General features: G+C 43.0%; 1 protein-coding gene across 1 annotated transcript in view; it reads left to right on the forward strand.

Moving 5' to 3' along the window:
* CPS1 (carbamoyl-phosphate synthase 1) overlaps positions 1–20,366 on the forward strand; it is a 132,705-nt gene extending 112,339 nt beyond the window's left edge. The window contains exons 32-38 of the mRNA XM_035138778.2: positions 455–625; positions 2,397–2,471; positions 9,001–9,099; positions 16,107–16,166; positions 17,004–17,116; positions 18,153–18,282; positions 19,897–20,366. Of these exons, the coding sequence (XP_034994669.1) occupies positions 455–625; positions 2,397–2,471; positions 9,001–9,099; positions 16,107–16,166; positions 17,004–17,116; positions 18,153–18,282; positions 19,897–19,995 (747 nt within the window). The 3' untranslated portion in view covers positions 19,996–20,366. The remainder of the gene's footprint in view (positions 1–454; positions 626–2,396; positions 2,472–9,000; positions 9,100–16,106; positions 16,167–17,003; positions 17,117–18,152; positions 18,283–19,896) is intronic.
* The last annotated feature ends 300 nt before the right edge of the window (positions 20,367–20,666 follow it).

The following is a 20,666-nucleotide window of genomic DNA, read 5'->3' on the forward strand; positions in this document are numbered from 1 at the left end:
CCCAAACTAAGGCCCGGGGGCCGAATCTGGCCCAATCGCCTTCTAAATCTGGCCCGCAGACTGTCCGGGAATCAGCATGTTTTTACATGAGTAGAATGTGTCCTTTTATTTAAAATGCATCTCTGGGTTATTTGTGGGCCATAGGAATTCATTCATTTTTATTTTCAAAATATAGTCTGCCCCCCCCCCCCCCAGGTCTGAGGGACAGTGGACCGGCCCCCTGCTGGAAAAGTTTGCTGACCCCTTCTCTTGCTATTGCCTATTTCTGCTTTGAATATAGCAGGTGGTCATTTCTATTCACCCTCTTATTCAGATGGTGGGAAACTGAGGTCTAACTTCTAGAAAAGTTTTGAGTCTATAGGCTTGCCAGTGTCTAACACTACAAGGAAGGCATCTGTCTTTCCTCACAATGAGGGCGTGGGGTTTAAAGGTGCTTTCCCTGCCTCATCCTCAGGTGATAGAGTGCAACCTGCGAGCTTCGCGCTCTTTCCCGTTTGTGTCCAAATCTCTTGGTCTTGATTTCATTGATGTGGCCACTAAAGTGATGACTGGGGAGCAAGTCCATGAATCCAGCCTTCCTGCACTGGACAAACCCATGATTCCTTCGGACTACGTGGGCATTAAGGTAAGCCTGAAACAGTTAAGGCTTCGTGTGATAGGTTCAGCTCTGATTGCCCATTCATTTGATGGAGAAGGGGGGAAAAGGGGTTATATTGGTAAGAGAAATGGGTTGAATATCCCCACTTTATGATGAGAATGCAATGGGCAAAAAAAGGGGGGAGTAAAGGTTGGAATTAAAAGTTAGAAACATCAAAAGTGGGATGACTCTTGCATAATGGCAGCATTTTATCATATGCAGGGGCAGCTGGCGTGCTTAACCAAAAGGAGGCAGCTGACTCTGCTGTATCTAGGAGGGGTTGGCCCTGGTTTTCATAGTTTGGGACCCTTTCTCTCTGGTTATTCCCACTCCAAAAGAAGCTTTGTTGTATGTCTGTGTTTTGCTTTAGTTATTTGTATGGAAGTCACAGCCACAGGATTTGTCTATCTAGGAGGCAACAAAATGCTTTTACGTGCCTATGGCAAGTATGATTATTAAAATGTCAGAAATAATTAGAAGTCTCTCAACAGGCACTTTTGGACTGACAGAACCTTTTACATATTAAGCACCTTATTATTAATTAGTTTTACCTTCTCCTGAAGTGCCCCAGACCCCCCACACCCTGATACTGTCTTCCTTTGAACTTTTGCTCTCCCATTAAAAAAGTTAGCCCAAAACGTCTGGCCACAAGCTAAACTTGTCAAAAGCCAAAGAGTGGGAGGCTTCCTTGCATCTCTATCACAGCCACAAGACAGGAGGACCCATCACAACCACTTCTCGGGGTTGGATTGTCTGTCCCCGTCCGTCTCTGTTTTCTACCCTGTCACTAAAGAAGGATTGGCGAATGAGGCTGCAAGAAAAATTGTGGGTATTTGTATAAATGTCTTGGTGAACAGAGGAGGGTCCCTGGCTGTCCTTGAAGATGACTCATAATCTTCAGTTGGTCCAAAATGCAGCAGCCAGGTTACTGGCTGCTGTTCACATCAGAGTCCATATAACTCCTATTTTAAAACAGCCTCACTGGCTGCAACTAGAGCAATTTTACCCTTAGGCTTAAATATTTACAGTGGTACCTCTACTTACGAATTTAATGCGTTCCGAACGCACATTCGTAAGTAGAAAAAAAATTGTAAGTCGAATCCCATAGGAATGCATTGGGAGAAAAAAATTGTAAGTCGAAGCAACCCTATCTAAAAATTCGTAAGTAGAAAAAATCCTATCTAAACCGCATCCAAGATGGCGGACGGAGCTCTGTTCGTAAGTAGAAACATTTGTAAGTAGAGTTATTCGTAAGTAGAGGTACCACTGTATTACCGTACATAACTTACACTAGAAATATTTTCAGATACCATATCTCAGTCTAGGGTTATAGAAGTACATGACATTTAATTTCCCCCCACATTGAACAACTCACATGGTACTGAAATGTTTTAAGCATGTACGCATCATATGAATGGTCTCCAAGAAAAGGTTTCCAAAATTTACAACCTACCAGTATAAATACAAACCAAGCAGATATGAACCGTAGTCTGCCCAGAGTCCATGCATTTCTTCCCCATGTTTTTGCTGGAATGGCAGAGTGGTCAAACACCTGGCTGGCCACATTGGCACACCAATGGACTGCGCTTGGGTTGTTGGGTCATGGCATGTGCAAGACTTAGAAAAATCATTACTATTTCTGCTGTAAACTTAATTCATGAGCACTTAGTTTCGTACCTCTCATCGCAACAAGTTGGGCGATGGCTGGTGTCACAATTTTAGTGGAGCAACAATTTATTCTCTCTTTCTCTTTTTCTAGGCTCCAATGTTCTCCTGGCCCCGTCTGAGAGATGTTGACCCTATTCTCCGATGTGAAATGGCATCCACTGGGGAGGTACTAATTTTTAGATGTTATCTCATAACGTCAATACAGTTCTCCTTCAAATATGACTTCAGATTGCAGTCCCTCCTTCTAGCTCCTCAGCTGTTGTTCATTTAACAACAACTAGCCAGGATCTCTATTGAGTCAGCGATTTCACAATCTGAGTCTTACTGGAGAGTAGGTCATTTTTAAAAGACACCACACTAATGATATCTTTATTGTACAGGCAACTCTCAACTTATGTGGGGGTTACATTCCGGGGAGACCACATAAAGCCAAAATTGCATATACTGTAGTCAAAACACATTGGGTGCAATGGCAGGTGGGGTTGCCAAAGTCCCCCCCCCCCAAAAAAATACCTGCCTCCTTTTTAATTTTTGCTATTTTTTTTTGTTTAAAAGGTTTGCTAGGCGTGTGAAGCTGAATGCATAAAAGTTTAATGCACATAAGTTGTGAGTTACCTGTACTTAAATTGCTAAGTGTCTTCAGGGTAGGGTAGGGGGGGGGGCAAGAAATTTAGACCTTGGAAGCCCTCCCCCCCACTCAGTGCAAAGACATCTAACCTTTCTTATAAAGGAAACCAAACTGATTATCTGGAGAAAGTAACTTTTTTTGACCACTGGATGTCCCTCTTCATTTGTGTCTGAGTCCTATCTATTTGTGATGGTCATTGCAAAGGCATGAACTCCCTGTTTGTTTTTCCTCACAGAGAGCTGTCGGGTTCTGGTAAATATTTCAGAGTGACAGAGAGTACATTTTATGAAATACCTAGCTAGCTCCTGACAGACAAGTATATGCAACCTTCAAAATCCTCATTAATGCAGCGTCACAGAAACAACACTAGACATCAAAACAGGAATATTTGGTCTTTTTTGGAACTGGGAAGTTACGTCAGGGTAACACATACCTGGGGTGATATTTTTATGGTTGCTTGGTTACCATCATGATGTGTAATGCAGAAAAAGAACTGCAGGTAGGACTCTTCGAATCCTGAATGACTGCAGATATAATACTGTTTATGGATCGTTTCCATAACTTCCCTCTAATTAGCATATCCCAGGAGAGGAAGGAATCCACTGCATGTTCCTTTATTATGAGTTCATTTGTTAGGTGCCTTAAGGCTTTTATTCTGTAGCATTAAGTATGCACTGCTTGAGCCATGCATGGCCAGCCTCCTCCTCGCGCAACACTAGTAACCTTTCTGTACACCAGAACTGCAAAGGGTGCAATGCTGGCCAGCACTAGCAGCTGCTTCCCTCCTGGCTTCCTAGGACGACCAGTTTATCAGGTCACCCGGAAGTGGAGATTATAAATTTGACCCATCTAGGGATGCTGCGGTAATCTCAACAGGTTCAGAGTCTGAGCTGGGAATTGCAGTTTCATTTTCCATTGGGGAAAAAGCTGTAAGTGGCTAGATGTGTGGATCCTTTTGCAAGGTAGTTCAGAGGGGAAAACATGGCTGCTCTTGTCCAAGGTAGTTGGGGGAGGGGGAAGAATCATCATTATGTACCCAATATGCCTTGCATTGAAAGCAATGGAGTGGCTAGACAGCATCAACATTTGGTTGTTCATCCGATTTACACCTTTGGTTCCTATAAAATCAGGGAATTGTGGCGTTGGAAGGGACCCCCAAGGGTCTTCTGGTCCAACTCCCTCCAATGCCAGAATCTGAACTAGATCAAGGAATCACAAATTCTACTTGAGGCTGTGGTGTGGAAAAATTGGAAACTGCGCATGGGCATCTTCAGAGGGGAACAAGATTGTAGACTTGTGGGTGAAAGGTAGATGTCTTGTATGTGCTTGTATGCATGTGAGCACACAGACCCATAGGCTCAAGAGAGAGAGAGCTTCCATTTTACCCATTCTCATATTACCCACACAGTTAAGCCTACCCATGGGTATGAGTAGGAGATTAGACATGGGACCTCAAGGTCCCTTCTATTTATAATCATTCTAGATAGGGCAATTAAATGTACACGCAAATTATAGCCAGTAGGCAATAATGAGGTGTTAAAAATATATTCTATAACTCAGGAGTAAATCCCAATGAATGCAACGGATTTACTCCCAATAATTACAAAATAAATATGATGAATAGGATAATAAGTGTTCAATTTTGACATATAGTATCTATATGTTATATGATATATTTCATGCAGAGTATTGCAAATATATTGCTGGAATATTGTCACTTCTGCTCCTTTTGGAGATTTAAAAAAAAAATATTACTCTGTTCTTCCAATTGTAGTCAAATCCTTAACTGCAGCAAATTGAAATAGTCTGATTGTCCTTCTAACTTTCTGAAAGGAGTTGACATCTTGAGAAACAAAAAAAGAACAGTAATTTGGCCAAGGGGTGAGACTTAGTTTTCTGCATGTTAGATGGAGAGAGGGAGAATATTTTAGTCATAAATGAGAGATTATTAACTTTTATGAGTTAGAAAGATCCATATTCACAATTGCCATTAAACAGACGAGTAGAGAAGGTCTTTCTTATCAGTGAATAGAGGGTAATAACTCTACTGGTAAAACAGCCACTTATTCTCCAAATGCATTTTAAATATACACAGAACTTACTGTCCATGTGACTATGCTGTCACTATATAGCAAGGTATGTGGAATAAATTTTGATTTAAATTTGAATTTCCAACTGCTTATATGATTGCCAAAAACAGAACCATAATACTTTTGAGATGATGTTTCCCTTTCCCACATGCACAATTTAGCTACTGTATTGCTATCTAGAATGATGAGTAGAAGATAAGAGTAGAAGAGAAGGCAATTGTTAGGGTTAATTATATTCAGGCTCCTAGTATGGTTACATCCATGTTGATCTGCCTCTTTGGAGTTTTGCATACTCTGCTGGCTGACAGTGAGTGACAGATTAATGGTTTACTAACGGGCCATTAAGCTCGTTTTTTATCACTCCGAATTGAAGTCCTGTCCAAGGTGGAATTATTTTGCCTTGGTGGAGCCTGGGAGAGAAAGCGAATGTGCATGTGAGAGGGAAAGCGGCAAGCATGTTTGCAAACATCATTCCTTAGGAGAAGCCTTTGCCCCATTGTTTCTTTCTTTCTTTGAAATCCTGAACTTAGTATTTCCTGTGTTGCTTCTGCTCCACCCCCGTACTACTGCTTCAGCATCTGTATTTGTAATTATTATTATTATTCATTTCATTTCTGTTCTGCTAATATCTTTCAAAGAAATAAACTCAAAGCGGTTTACAACCTACATTAAAAAAATCAAATGAAACAATCTAGAAGAAAGTCAGATGTAAAGTATACATGCAAAGCAAAATAATTAACAGGAAACTAAAGTATTATCTTAAAGATTTCAAAACAAAAGAGTACAAAGGAGGTCAACCACAGAATGCATACTTAACAAAGCAACATTACACACATACACACTGTCAGGGAGCTAGTCTTCCAGGGCCAAAACACCTCACTACAAAGACACTGTGAGGCCCCACATGTCTCTCCTGTAAAGACTTGAGTCTCTTACTGCTGGGAAGTCCTGAGCCAGGCACCCCCAAACTGCGGCCCTCCAGATGTTTTGGCCTACAACTCCCATGATCCCTAGCTAACAGGACCAGTGGTTGGGGAAGATGGGAATTGTAGTCCAAAACATCTGGAGGGCCGAAGTTTCGGGATGCCTGTCCTGAGCAGTCCTCAAGGAAGAGAAGCATAGATTCGTTTTGATAGAAGTGTTGCCAAACGGAGAAGAAATGCCAGACAAGTTGGAGAAATGATTACTCATTATTACACCTAGGAGGTCTCTGAGACATTAAAATCTGGTCTTAAAGGGACCCACTTTACCTTTAGTTGCTCCCTGGTAAGCAGGTTTTGAAGGGAAAAGCCATACCCTTCGACTTTTGTTTTGTCCAGCAACTATCCATTCTACATTCACTGCCCTCTGGGACCTGTATGGTCCTAGTTCTTAGCACCAGCCCTGCGCTACCTTAATCTGGTAGACTAAGCTTTATCCCAGGCATCCCCAAACTTCGGCCCTCCAGATGTTTTGGACTACAGTTCCCATCATCCCTGACCACTGGTCCTGTTAGCTAGGGATCATGGGGAGACTTCCGGTCTGGCGCCATTAGCGATCGGCACGGATTTCTCGGTCTCCGAGAAACCTGGCCCCGCCGAGGAGGGGTGAGCCGCTTGGGCGAAGCGGCCGCCCGGAAAACCCCCCGATTTGGCTTTCGGGGGTCGTGGAGATCCAGCTGTGCCCCTTAAGTCCCGGCTGATGCCCGGTAAGCTCGAAGTTTGAGCCCCGAGAGCAGTCAGTCCGGGACGGAGCCTTGGATCCATTCGCTACCTCGGCGGAGTGAAGCCCTAAGCCACCGCTTCAGAGCACCAGATACCTTCAAATTAAGAAGAATCAGGCCGTGAGTAATCAAGATCTTTTGAAAATTTGGAAAGAATTTGGACTTGGGAGGGGAATTCCAAAAATTAATGGAGGTCGCCCCCCCCCCCTTATCGAGGAAACAAGATGCAATTGCCGAGCCTGCAGCCATAACACCGGAAAGTGGCTTTGAACTTTGCTAAAAAGGAAAAATTGAATCCCTCCCCGGGGTAGCAGAGCCTAGGGGGGGGGATTATTACGCTGATTTCTGCAAAATTGGGAATGGACCTTCAACGAACCCACCGGTAGCCCGGCGACGGGAACCTGGAGGAACTGACCAACTCAGCTTTGATTCCGTCTCGGACACAAACAGCCTATTCGCCATTTTGTAACCCGAGAAGACAAAGGACTTAGATAGACAAAACAATCTGACAAGATGTGGGAGAGCAAGTTACAATGTCTCTGGGAAAAAATTCAAGAAGTTTCGATGGGAGTAAAGGAGTACCGAAGAGTTACTAAGTTACTGACTGAATCCCTGCACCAACTCGCTCCAACTGACAGCTTAGAGACACAGCAGGAAATTATAGAGGACAAAAATTCGAAATTATTAGAAGAAGAGGACCAAGACGAACTCTGTATTGTGAACGAAGTGCAACCGGTGGGAGAGGTTGCACGGGACCTATGTTATAACAAAAGAGCTACACTGGATTTAGACTCCCAGGGGCAGCTTCTCTCAGTGAGAGAGGGAGAACGTGCCCCTGGTAACAACAACCAAGCTGTGATGAAGAAAAAAGAGGTGGCCTGGATTCGAACCTCCTTAGTGAGAGAAAGGAGGCGAGATCCAGGCGAAGGACTTGTTAAATGGGGGGACAAGAAAAAGAAGAATTTAAATGGGGGTTGGCAGAGGAGGTGCTGGGTGGAGGAATCTGTGCTGGAGTGGGTGAGAGATGGTGTGGGTTGAGAGGTAATGTAAATGAGGGACTGATAAAACGGTTTGGAATTGGATTGTACACAGGAGTTGATCTGGGACTTCCAGGGACTGGTCGCCGGGAGATGGAGGGGGGATTTTAGAATAGAGATTAAGTGAGATGTTAGAATGTAAATTGTTTAAGTTAGAATAATTTTAGTGAATAAACAAGAGGTTAAAGGGAATATTTAGAGTAATAAGAAATTTGTTAAGTGGTAGAAATATTTTTTATATATGGTATTATTATAAGAATTAAATGGAGAAGTTTGTAAGTGAAATAATGAAAAATGGAAAATTGCCAAACAAAGGATGGATTAGACTCGGAAGGGGAGGAGCGAGGAAGTCAAAGTTATGACAGAGTTAATAACATTAGATTGATTTTTTCTTTTTCTTTTTTATTCTGTATTGTCTATTTTTTCTGTTTGTGCTTTTTTGTTTTTTGTTTCCTTTTTTGTTTCCTTTTTCCTTTTTTGTTTCCTTTTTCTTTGCTAGATGGTTGTTTATGATGTAAGATGATGATGTGAATGGAAATTGTAAGTTGAAAATGTCAATAAATATAATTTTTTTAAAAAAGCTAGGGATCATGGGAATTGTAGGCCAAAACATCTGAAGGGCCGCAGTTTGGGGATGCCTGCTTTGTCCCACGTTTTATCAACCTCTAGGAAATGGCCTGCAAAACTATATAGTATCCAGATGTTCCTTGCTGTGTCCCAGTCAAATTTGTGTACTTAAATAGTCTGAATGGTTTCACAAATCCTCAGGAAATGCCTAGAACCTCATGCTAAGCAACTGTGCATTTCCACTGCAAGCTGTACCATTCATTGATGGGCCCAGGGTAGCGTTTATAACCCTTGCTGTTATTTAAGCATTAAGTATTATGAACATTTTGCAGAACACATGCATACTGTGTGAACCAGAAGCTGTGTTTGGCATCCACATAATTCATAGCAGGATCCATTTATGTTGCTCCATGGTGTGCTATTTGAGAGTAAAGCATTGCTTATTCCTTCATTATTGCTTAATTAAAATATAAGATTTGTCTGTGCTGATCTGCCATTTCCCTGCTGGCTCCTGACAAAGAGAGGAAGAACTGCAGAAAGAGGGGAGGCTAGGATTCCTTGGTGAAGAACATTTCTCCCCTTTTCTTCAAATGGGTATTCATTTTGTCTGTAATCCAGCAGTAATCCCCTATTCACTTTCCTTCCTCTCCTCTAACCTTTCCGCTGTCTAGGTGGCCTGCTTTGGGGAGAATATCCATTCTGCCTTCCTTAAAGCAATGCTGTCTACTGGGTTTAAGCTGCCACAGAAGGGAATTCTGCTTGCAATCCAGGTGAGTTTGAAAAGGCATGGGAGCTCTCCAAGGTCATTTCTAGACTGTTGCTATTTTATGGTGGAGATCAGTTACATGCTGGAAAATTCAGGTTGCACGATTCAAATGGAAGTGGAAGCCCTGTGAAGGGACTTGTGCTTGCTCTCCCCACCTCTCCTGCCCCTGCCCCTTAAAATTGACAGGGGTTGAGGCGGGAGAACCCCCAAAGAGGAGAGGAGAGGGGATTGGGCTGATTGGCAAGCCCCAATGAGCTTGTCCTGGTGGATCTATCGGCCTAGCGCTACGTTGAGTTCCCCCCTTTGATACAGTTAAGTTATAAATCAGGCCTTCATTTCAGGATAATAAAAGGATCCCAACCAAAAATAAAGAAATAAATAAATTTCTTCCCCGCCACCCCCTCCTCCTGCAATGTTGCTTAACTGCCTCGGGGTAATTACAAGCAGGAGACACAGAAGTATGATACGTTCATAAATCTCCACAAGGCCTGTGTATCTGTTCCCCAAATGATCAGTCACTACATCTGAGATTAGAAAATGCTTGGGGTCTCATAAAAACAATTGATGGCCTTTTGCAATTCCCCCGCTGTGCTTGTAATAAGCTTACACCCTGCATAAAGTCAATAAGAAAATAATTAAAAACAATACCGACTTTCCAGCCTGTGAATGATTATTGCAGACGCTGAAACAGGGTGTGGGAATTGGACCCACAAGTTTTAACCTCAGAAATCCTGGTGCAACTGGATTTCTCTGCCACCCTTCCCCTCTCAGTCGGGGCTCGGCAAAGCGCGCGCTGCTGCCCTTGCTGGGTCCCGCTGGGTCGGGACTTGGCGCGGCGCGAGCTGCGGGTCACACAGGGTCCTGCTGGGTCGGGGCTCGGCGCGGGGCGTGCTGCAGCTTCTGCCGGCTCCCGCTCCATCTGAGCTCCACGCGGCGCACGTTGCGCATCCGCTTCCGGCAAGGACAGGCATCTTCCTTTTCTTGTTCCTTACAGAAGCGCCACCCTGACCTGCTCCCACCAGTACCCCAGCATGTCTTATTTTGGGGGGATGCCTTATATTTTATTGCCTTGAGAAAATCGTGCCATGGCTTATTTTATAGGCACATCTTAAAATGTGAGAAACACGGTATTATTATTATGCAGGACTTAGTGCAAAAATTACCATGTGGGGTGGGGGGAGGCAATAATGTCATGGGAGTGGGGGGGATGCCTTGAAGAGAATAGACATTACTCAGCTACTATTACACATTTAAAATGAATTCTACTGCTAGGCTTGATACAAACTGGTGTGTTCTTGGGGCAAAAATAGTTCTGGCTTTGTGTCTCTGTTCAACACTTTAGAGTGGGGTAGATATTCATATCCCTACAAACTGTGTGCTCCAATGAGCAGATGATGCTATCCCAATAAGATAGTGGTATATAAATCATTGTGAAGGTGCAGTACTTGACCTGTAAGTAGATGCTCAGTCAAACTGCATGCCCTTTTGGAAAATCCCTGGCTAATGATTAATGAGCACTGCATATGTTTTCTGTGCTGCAAGTGTAGGTCTTGAAGAGTCACCAGGTCATGGGAAGTGGAAATGAAGTGTCAACTTCATTTATTAACTCGCTGATTTTCTTTTTCATGCATCTTTCCCTCTTGGTTTAATTGCTCAGTGACAGGGGTGCTTGTGGGCCTGGAAACCTCAAGAAAAGGGAGGAAACCCAATTTGAATAAAGATGCAAACTGTTTCTTCTTAAAGCAAAATAATCGAGGCATAATTTAGAAGGGAAATGTGATGTTCAGTAGAATTTACAAGAAACAGGGCACCTTATCAGCTGGCAGAAGACCAAACACCCTGTCAGCTACGGTACAACACCCATTGTGCCAATAAAGGCTGAATGAATGAATGGAAAGCTACAACACCACTAACGCATGGAACAATATAAGCAGAATGAAAGGTTCTGTTTACTGAAGCTCTATGTCCCTTTGAGAAGACTTTTAGACACTGCCTGCTCTCAAGGGCTGTGAACGGACTAAACAGATCTGTGGCATTTTTCTTCCTCTGGGGGTATTTTAAATTGGCTTATTGGGCATGGGGAGGGTGTGCAAATGCCAGGATGAGAGGTACCAATGGGCTACCACCGTGAATTGCCTGCTGTATTAGGCGGGCGGGCAGGCATGGAATAGGGAGTCTCGTTGACTTATCAGAAGCTACCTTGATGGAGGTGGGTAGAGGAAGCTGCCTCAGGGTGTCTCCCTCATCTGGCATGGCCTACTCCTGTTACTGCGGCCACATCGGTGGCAGGAATAGTATGGAACAGCTTGTTCAGCCCAGTTATTGTGCCTCTGGTAAATGCATGATGTTTCCTTGGTCTCTTCTCAGTCACCTTCTTGAACACATCCCAAACAGCAGCAGTTCAGCTGTTGTAAGTCTTGTGATTTATTTATTACCTTCACCCCTAGGTGCCAGTGTTGGAAAACTTAGCCCAGGCCATGTGAACCCTCCGAGAGCCCCCTCCTCCAGAGCAGCCTGGGTGGGAAATTCTCCCAAGGTTGTGGCTTTTGCAAATGCTGACTCGGGCAAACCCACCAGACCTCCCCACTTTCCAATATGCTTGCAAATTCAGTTCCATTCAATACAAATAGTGCCCTTGAAATTTTTGAACTGGTCAGGGGCATCACTATGCCTCATAAAATGACAATAATGGTGCTGATTTGCACCAGAAAGTTCCGATGATTCCATTTAGATGGTTTTGAGGGTGGGGTGGGGGGAAGTGACTGACGGTGCTAATGAAGTGATTTTTGGCTGGAACCTTGCATTTTCTATTAAACAACATTAGATGAATGGCTCTTTTGATTCCCTTTCCTGATTGGGCTATTTAAGTAATGCTTGTGGGAAGATGTGCATCTGTCTTACAGCTGTGGTGCAGAAATGCTGAGCATCATAAAATGCTGACAGCATTCAAGGAGTGCTTTATTTTTAGGTCCAGATAACAGAGACCAATTTCTTGGTAATCTCGTGCCCGAGGCTGTGCGTATTCTGAGTGTCTGTGAATTGCAGTGGTCCTTAACCTTGGGCCTCCAGATGTTTTGAGACTACAATTCCCATCATCCCTGACCACTGGTCCTACTAGCTAGGGATCATGGGAGTTGTAGGCCAAAAACATCTGGAGGCCCAAGGTTGAGGACCACCTCACTAGGGCACTTGCTGCTGTGTCTCTTCCCTGAGTGGTGGGATGTTCACTGCAGCCTTTGGACTTCTGCGTTCCTCTGGAGGGAAGAGCAGCGCAGACTAAGCACCTGGTCCTTAAATACACTTATCACGTTAATATTGACGATGACTATGCAATCCTACCTGTGAACTGCTCACACATGGAACTGAGCAACTGCTTCTGTCCCCTCCAGCATGCATGCTCTGAGCACATGACGGGCACCATCCTGCTATGTGCTTCCCAGGAACTGTCCTTCCATTGTGATGGGTTTTTATAATAGCTGGCCAGTGTGCACTTGTACAGGTTATTCAGTAGCTGCTAGCATGGTGCACAAGTAGTATTACTACAAAAAGACTTCCCGAAAACCTAGCCTGCTCCAGCTTTGAGCAACTTCTCAACCAAAACCCAGCAAACATTTGCATGCAATGTCTCTCCTCTGGTAGGAGAGTGCAACTTGCTGGGGACATGCTGTGAATTGTAGGTGTGCTATAGTGTGTGTGTACATGTGTACTGTCCAGAATTCTATAATGAAAGGTGGGATATTTCTAGATTAAAAACAATGGCTGGTGAAGACGCCTTGGTTATAAATCCTTTCCCAGCATCATTTTCTTTATCTAAAAGCAGCTGTTGGAGCCCCAATTTGGGTCTGAGTTGGATGGGGATTGGATCAGTATTTCTCCCCGTGCCACAGCCTCTTTCCTTTAAAAAAAAAAGTTTAGGGCCCTTTAGATGTCCCTTTATTCTTTTTTATTTTTTATTGGTGGGAAATGCAAATGTAAGCAAGAATATCAACATTCATGCAAGCACTGAAGTGAAAGAGAGGCTGAAATGTGCTCATGTCAATACAGTGGTGCCTCGCAAGACGAATTTATTTTGTTCTGCGAGTCAATTCGTTTTGCGAAAAATTCGTCTTGCAAATCACGGATTCCCATAGGAATGCATTGAAATTTCTTTTTTTGCCCATAGGAACGCATTAATTAAATTTCAGTGCATTCCTATGGGAAACCGCGATTCGCAAGATGAATTTTTCGCAAAACGAATTCGTCTTGCGAGTCACCATCAGATCGCAAGACGCATTCATCTTGCGAAAAATTTGTCTTGCAGGGCATTCGTCTTGCGAGGTATCATTGTATGAAAGCGCAACCATATATTATGGGACTTGGCAGATACACATTGTGCTCTAGACTCTTTCTGGGGTGCCTCTTTCCAAATCACCTCTGCGGAGCCATATTGTTTTCTTCTCCATAGCTAGCAGCCCTGCAGGGGAATTTGTATTGGGGACTGAAGTGCAGAAGGAATGGGTCAGCCCCCTCTCCCTCCTTCTGTGCCACGGCCCTGATCCAATCTGGGGCTCCAACAGCTGCTTTTAAAAGAAGAAAATTAAATTGGGAGACCCCAAACATTTGTTGCTTGTGTACCATATAGTTCAGCCCTTAAGACTTGCCAAAATATGATTTGAAAACAGATTCATTCAGTGTGCATGTAGGCAGTTACTGGCTAATCTGTGTAGATTTATTCTGAGTGTAGAATCAGGGCTTTCTTGCGTCAGAACTAGGTATTTAGAGTACCGTGCAGGCCTGCCTGATCCCACATTCATCTTAGCTCAAAAATTGCTTTGTATTCTGAATCTAATAAAATTCTTAACCAATGCATCGGGGGAGATATTCTCTGCTACTTTTAGCTTGAATTGAACTGGCATTGGTCCATAAAATAAAAATTAAAAAATAAAAATCACCTGAGGACATGCGTCTGTTTTTAAAGGCTAATTATGTAACAGTGTGAAAAACATTTTGAAAGAAATGAGAAAATCCATTTCAAAACTGAACCCTGATAGCTTGCTGTAAATAAGCAAGCTTGTACTTGGTGGTTTTTTTAGTAGCGAATGGTTTCTTGCTCAGGTACTTTCAATCAGCTTTTACATCTAGGGCAGCTCAGATGAAGGTTGACAGCTGTAATTTCTTTTCGAGGAGAGCCTGTTTTATGTGTCACAAGTGTTCAGTACATGTTTGATAGAAGTTTATAATACTGTTGTGAAAGCCAACACCCCTGACCACAAGGCATAGCGATTCCATAGCAGGGAAGCTGCCAAGCCTGTCATGTTGGATATTTGTTATTTCCCATTTAATGTAGAGGGCAGAAATGGTTTTTTTCCATGAAGTTCTTTCCAGTGCCTGTGGACCTTGAAGCTATGGCTTGGCTCACTTTCCACCACAAACTCCTTGCTCTACTCTTCAGGGTTGTTCAGTCAGTGTGACTTCTCTCAGAATCAGATAATCCATAGCGCTAGCTTGAAAAAACAAATGGCTTTGTGAAATCCTGACTCCTTATTGGTCAAAAGCCATTGTAGATTAACACATGGAAAGTACTTTCCCCTTGAAGGACAACATCTGTGAACTCCCCTGAGACCTCTGGGTATAGGGAGGTATATAAATTCAATAAACATTAATAAATAATAATTAATAATAATGATAACATCTGCTGCCTTTCAACTGGCCAATGCCAAATTTTCCACAGTATAGCAAATATATATTTTTATTGGAATGCTATTTCTAAGCTGCAAGCCGAATTCATTGAATCATAACTAGGTTGTAAACTTATATCTTTCCTGTCTTCATTTTATTTTGAATGGAAGACTGTTGTGGAAAGCGGTCAATTCTATGCATGCATTTCATCCAATTACCAGCTCTGCCTGCATCTTTGCCATCCTTCTCCACCACTCTGTGCCTGCCTATCGCTGCTGGCTTCACGGCAAGAGTGGAAACAACAGCGCTTCATGTGGGTAGCCAGAGAATGGCTGTTGCGTTCAGAGCTGGTACCTCCAGGAAGTTTGTACCGCACTTCTGGGGAAGAGAACAAGCTATATTTCTCATCTTCTGTTGTCACTGGGCTTCATGCATTGGGGCTGAAACTTTCTAAAGTCCATGAAGAAGAAATCCCTCAGAAAATATTGTTTTCTATAGATAGCTGTTTCAAAAAGCTTTTCTACAATATAGCTTCCAATTCTGGACCGGGTTCATTCTTCAGCCTCCTTTAGTTATCAACTTTCATTTAAAAGAAAAAGCAAGTTTCCAATTCTCATGATCATAGAATCTTAGAGTTGGAATGTACCCAAGGGTCATATGGTCCAACCCCCTGCAATGAAGGTGGAGAGAATCCTGCCCAGGTATGATGTCTGGGAGCTGGAAGAGGGTTTTTACTTAAGATGATTCCCTGTTCTCATGCCCCTGCCCCTCACACAAGTAGCCCTCTCTCCTTCCTCCATTTCCCCAAATACATGGTAAAAATCAGGATACAAAATTCTAAATTGCACGCGCGCACACAAATGTGACTAAGCAAAGATTGTTAATACAGTATGCCTGTTTAGGCAAACGTGCCCAAATCGTGTAAGTAGCCCTGCTTACAAATTTTGTTTTTCTGGTTGCTGAATTTGACACTTCGTAGTCCAGTAATCCTACTCCCCAGCTATAAAACCCTCAAAGGCAGTGTGCTGTGTTAATACTATGGGGAATCCAGCTTATTGGCGAGATATGGACTTCAGTTTCGTGGCAAACAGTGCCTTTGAAGCTTGTTAATCTACAATAACTTGCCAACTGCAAGAAAGCTCATGTCTTTTATAGCTTTCTGTGACATTCACTTTTAAGAAGAGGGAGATGTCCAAGACTAACACGGAGCTTTACTACATGCCCCACTATAATAGCAGAGCTTTACTGCATCTTGTGAAATATCCACTCTGCAAACACTTTCACACCTGTGGGGAAGGGATGTTGCTGCGCAAAACATGGCTTTGAGACCCACTTTCTTCACTGTTCTTTCAGCCTTCCTTCCGTCCCAAATTCCTCCATGAAGCAGAGCAGCTCCATAGTCAAGGTTTTAAGGTATTGTCTCTCTCTCTGTGTGTGTGTATGAAAAGCTGAGACCTCCTGTGTTCAGGTAAACCTAAGAAGTGACCATGTATGGACAGGCATGTTGTGTGTGTTGGATATTTTTTCCTGGCAAGACATGCGTGCCAACCAGACCCTAATTTTTGTAAGAGTAAAAGGGAAGGGTCACATGGCTGAAAGCAACAGCAGCCATACATCCTGTAATTCTCTGCCTCATAATAAATCTCATAAAATAAAATGTCTCATTACATTTTTAAATTTTTCAGCCCCTGATGCACTTCTCTGGCTGCCATTCACAGGGGGTAGGAAGCTGGAAATGCGATGATGTTCTGTCAGAAACATATATGTTAGTTTACCAGATGCTACCAAGATAAATGTTCACAGGACAGCAGACACATGCCCTTGGTAACACCCTAGTTTCATCAATATTTTGAGACCCATTATTTCTCTTGAAAATGAGTCCAGTGGGTGATGCACACATGAGGAGACCAAGTTTAGAATGCTCCAAAATCTCCTGCTTGCTGCTGGCTCTTTAAGCCATAACAGAGGTCACTAGGCATAAGTTATCAAGTTTCCGCACAGTGGTCAGTGTCCCATATACTGTACCAGACAGAATTAGGTATGTGACATCACCTTACAAGAATCTTCTTTTTTAATATGGGCATTTAAAGAGAAAAACTGCAGTTCACATATACCTAAGTTTATTAGCCCTCCGTGATGTTACTGAAAGCATTTTATTTATTTTAGTCAGCCGCATACAGAACTGTTAAGATGAAGATCTGTTTTTTTTAATTAATTATATAGCACAAATGTATTTTTATTGCTTTGCAGCTTTATGCTACAGAAGCAACTTCTCAGTGGCTCAGTGCCAACGGCATTCCCGTGTCTCCAGTTGCGTGGCCATCACAGGGAAACACGGACCCCACACTCCTTCCAGTCCAACAGTAAGACTTTAAGCAAATTTGCAGTAAGGGGAGGGGAAATCTGAGAAAATAATCTTGGGATTCTGAACATGTTATTTTTGGGCCTGTTCTCCCACTTTCAGCTGGGAAATTGACCTTACCTCTGTTGTCTGACAGTAGTCCAGCTGGCTCACTGGCCTACCCACCCCACGGTTCAACTGGTGTGAATTGTATAAACATGGAAAAGCAAGTTATTGTGACTTCACAACTCTTCTTCCTCACAGCTTGTGGTGTCCCAGTTCGTGAAAGACAAGTGTTGGTTTTGTGTAATGTGAAGTTATTAGTGCAAGTGAGCAAGCTGGAATATAGCCTGGCTGTAATTCATTTGTTACATCAGGAAAATCTATTTTATCCACTGCACATAGATGACAGAGGAGCACTGTTTCCAAATGAATGTATTATAGTCAGCCATTGTGGGGGGTCCTGTGTAGTTTAAAGCCAAAAATAATAATAAGATGGAGCCAGAGGGATCAGGACCTGCAGGAACCCTGAATGCCTCCAGCTCCTGTTGGCTTTGCAGGCATTTTAACTTTATCCTGATTCCTATCTGGCATCCTGATCATACGGATTAGTTTAGCTTAAGCTTGCTGAGCTGGTAGTGGCTGCGGAAGCGCAATCCTGTGTGGAGCTGAATATGGTCCAGAAGACTCCATGCATCTTTCGTACATTCCACCCACTGCTGTGCTTGGGTCTCATACTGTTTGCTTTTAAGTTTGAATATCTTCACCAGAATTGTAGGCAAGTAGCTTCAAGGTGCTTTAATGCCTTTGGACCAAGCTTCATAGCTGCCAAGTTCTCCCTTTTTTAAAGGGAAATTCCCTTATACTGAATAGGCTTCCTCGCGAGAAAAGGGAAAACTTGGCAGCTATGCCAAGTTTTAGAGATGTAAAACACCTACAGATTACAAAGTTTTGTGCTGGTGGAATATTGGAGGGTGTGTGTGGAAATATGTTATTTTGCTTTGCTGGACTTCATAATCTTTTATTTTTACACAAATATCTTGTGCCTTTCATTTCAGGCTCCTGAAAGATGGGAGCATAGACTTGGTAATTAACCTTCCCAATAACAACACCAAGTTTGTCCATGACAATTACGTGATCCGCAGGACAGCTGTCGACTGTGGGCGCTCTCTCCTAACTAATTTGCAGGTATATTGCTCGCCATTTCCCACAATAGGGTTTCTGTCCCATCCCCCGCCCCCCCCCCTCCCGGCATGACTGAGGTTAAGGCCCATTTTAAAGCCCTAATTAATGTTTGAAAGCCAACTATTTTAAGCTTCATCCAGCTCACTGATTTAAGGCATTTCCTGTCATCTGTGTTGTACTTCATAGGCAGCACCTCTTTCTTGTGTCTCTGTTGCAGTTCTAAGGCCAATTCTTTAATGAAAGCAGGGTTTCTGGTTTTCAGCAAATCCATATACATAAAAGCTAGTGCAGTCCAGAGGTTAGTACTGTAGCTGAGAACTAATCTCTGTGGTAATCTCACTAGCTAGCTTTAGGCAAAAGCCTCTGTTCCTGAAACTCAGCCTGCTATCTGCAGTGCGGAGAAAATGATGTGGGGCTGTTGTAAAGATTTAAAACAAGACAACCGTTATGTGAGGAGGTGGCAGAAGTAGCAGCAACAGCATGAGCAGAGAGCAGGAAGTTTCCTCCTTTGCCTGACTTCCTTCTCTCTTGCTCTGATGTTCTCCTGAACTCTTTGGGGAACTATATTTGCCATGCTGGGGTTTTAATTTTAATCTGAGCCGGAGAAGGATTTCAGGGCTTGTAAAGCTCCCTTCTCGCCCCCTCCTCCCTGCCTTTTGTTCCCCCGCAGTCTCTCATACTGCAGAAACTGCCCCTAAGAGCATGTGAATTTGGATGAGGATCTTTTTAGATTTATTTTTATTTTGCAAATTGCTTCAGAAATGTAGAGGACCAAATTTAAGATTAGTAAATAAGATGCTGAGAGCACCGAAACTGACCTATCCCTTTCATACCCATTACTAGCCCTGCTTCATTGAGCCAAGAAGCAGTGGATGGAGGTATTTTGGGAGCTCCTCCATCATGCGATCCTGCCCCTCATGAGTGGTTGGTTTTCATAACACATGAACTAAAATATGATTAAATATGACAGGAGTGGGGAATTGACAAATACAGTAGTTTTGGGAGGTGAGAATGCAAGATATAAATGCCCAATATATATAAATATATGTGGTTTGTATTGGTATAGTTCATTTTGCTGTCCTCTGTACTCTCCCTTCTTTGTTCAGAAGCAGGACTTTGTCTTCTTGTTGTATGGACTTGATTTAACCCGAGCTGAGCCCTTAACATGTGTTGCTTGCAAATCACTACAGCAAAATAAGCCCCACCCCACTCCACCCATTCAGCTTTGGTGATTGGACTGTAAATCTATATAAGAAGTGTGTTTTTGAATCTGCAATAGAAAAAGCTATTAAGTTGATGTGTTTAAAATGGATAAATCTGCATAAAACAACCTGCAGATGAGGCCTAGATGTAGCCTAATTCTCAGCAGGCTGCTTTGTTAAATTACTGTATTTTTCCGTGTATAAGACACCTCCTATTTTGGGGGACTCCAAATTAAGAAAACACCCCTCTTATACACTACCCATGTATAAGATGAGCCCCAATTTTAAACCTTTTTTAGGGGGGGGGGAACCTAGTCTTATACATGGAACCTAGTCTTATACATGGAAAAATACTGTAATCCTTTCAAAATGGTTTGTTAACATGTTAGTAGCGCCTTGGTTTTTCTGGTTCCAGGTGGCAAAGCTCTTCACCGAAGCTATCAAATACTCTGGAAAACTCGACTCTAAAAGCCTCTTCCACTACAGACAGTTCAATGCCAACACGGCAGCGTAGATAGAAGAACATCCCACTGGTTTTTCTTCCTGATACTGAAATGAGGAATGGTATTCCCGACTGATGTCTGCCCAGTTCTGTAGATAATGACCTCAATGAATGCCTGTGTGTCATAGATTTGTCTTCTACTTTGGAGACACCTTTTGTGCCTGTATATTCTAAATGCTGAATATTTGAAATGATTGTGCCCTTGAACTGTGTCCCTCTGAAGGCTTCCTTAGAAGTATTTCATTGAATAGGGTGGGACTTACTTCTAAGTAAATTTGCATAGTATCTGGGTGGTAAACTGAAATCCCAAAGAATTCTGAAATTGATTAAAATGTTGAAGTATAAAATCAGTGTCTGGTGTTAATTTTTGGTATGGTGAGTGACGGTGGAGGACATATTTGAAGTAGAGGTGAAAAAAATAGACCTCCTGTTTGAGGTGAGAGCTATGGTGAGTTGGTTCCTTCCAGTCGGGGGCCAGTCGAGGGCATTCAGGCAGCTCTAGAGATGCTGCTGCCGCTTGCTGCCTCACCCTGGGGTGCTTCCCTCTGAGAGAGGGGACTCTCAGCCACACAGAGGTTACCTGTAGTGCCAGATCTCACCTGAGCATAACAGGGAACTCTAACCAAGGATGTTGCAAACTCAAATCCCTGCATCAACATTACATGCCCGTCTCAAATCATACA

This window comes from Zootoca vivipara, chromosome 1 (genome assembly GCF_963506605.1).
Source record: "Zootoca vivipara chromosome 1, rZooViv1.1, whole genome shotgun sequence".
In the NCBI taxonomy this organism is placed as follows: Eukaryota; Metazoa; Chordata; class Lepidosauria; order Squamata; family Lacertidae; genus Zootoca; species Zootoca vivipara.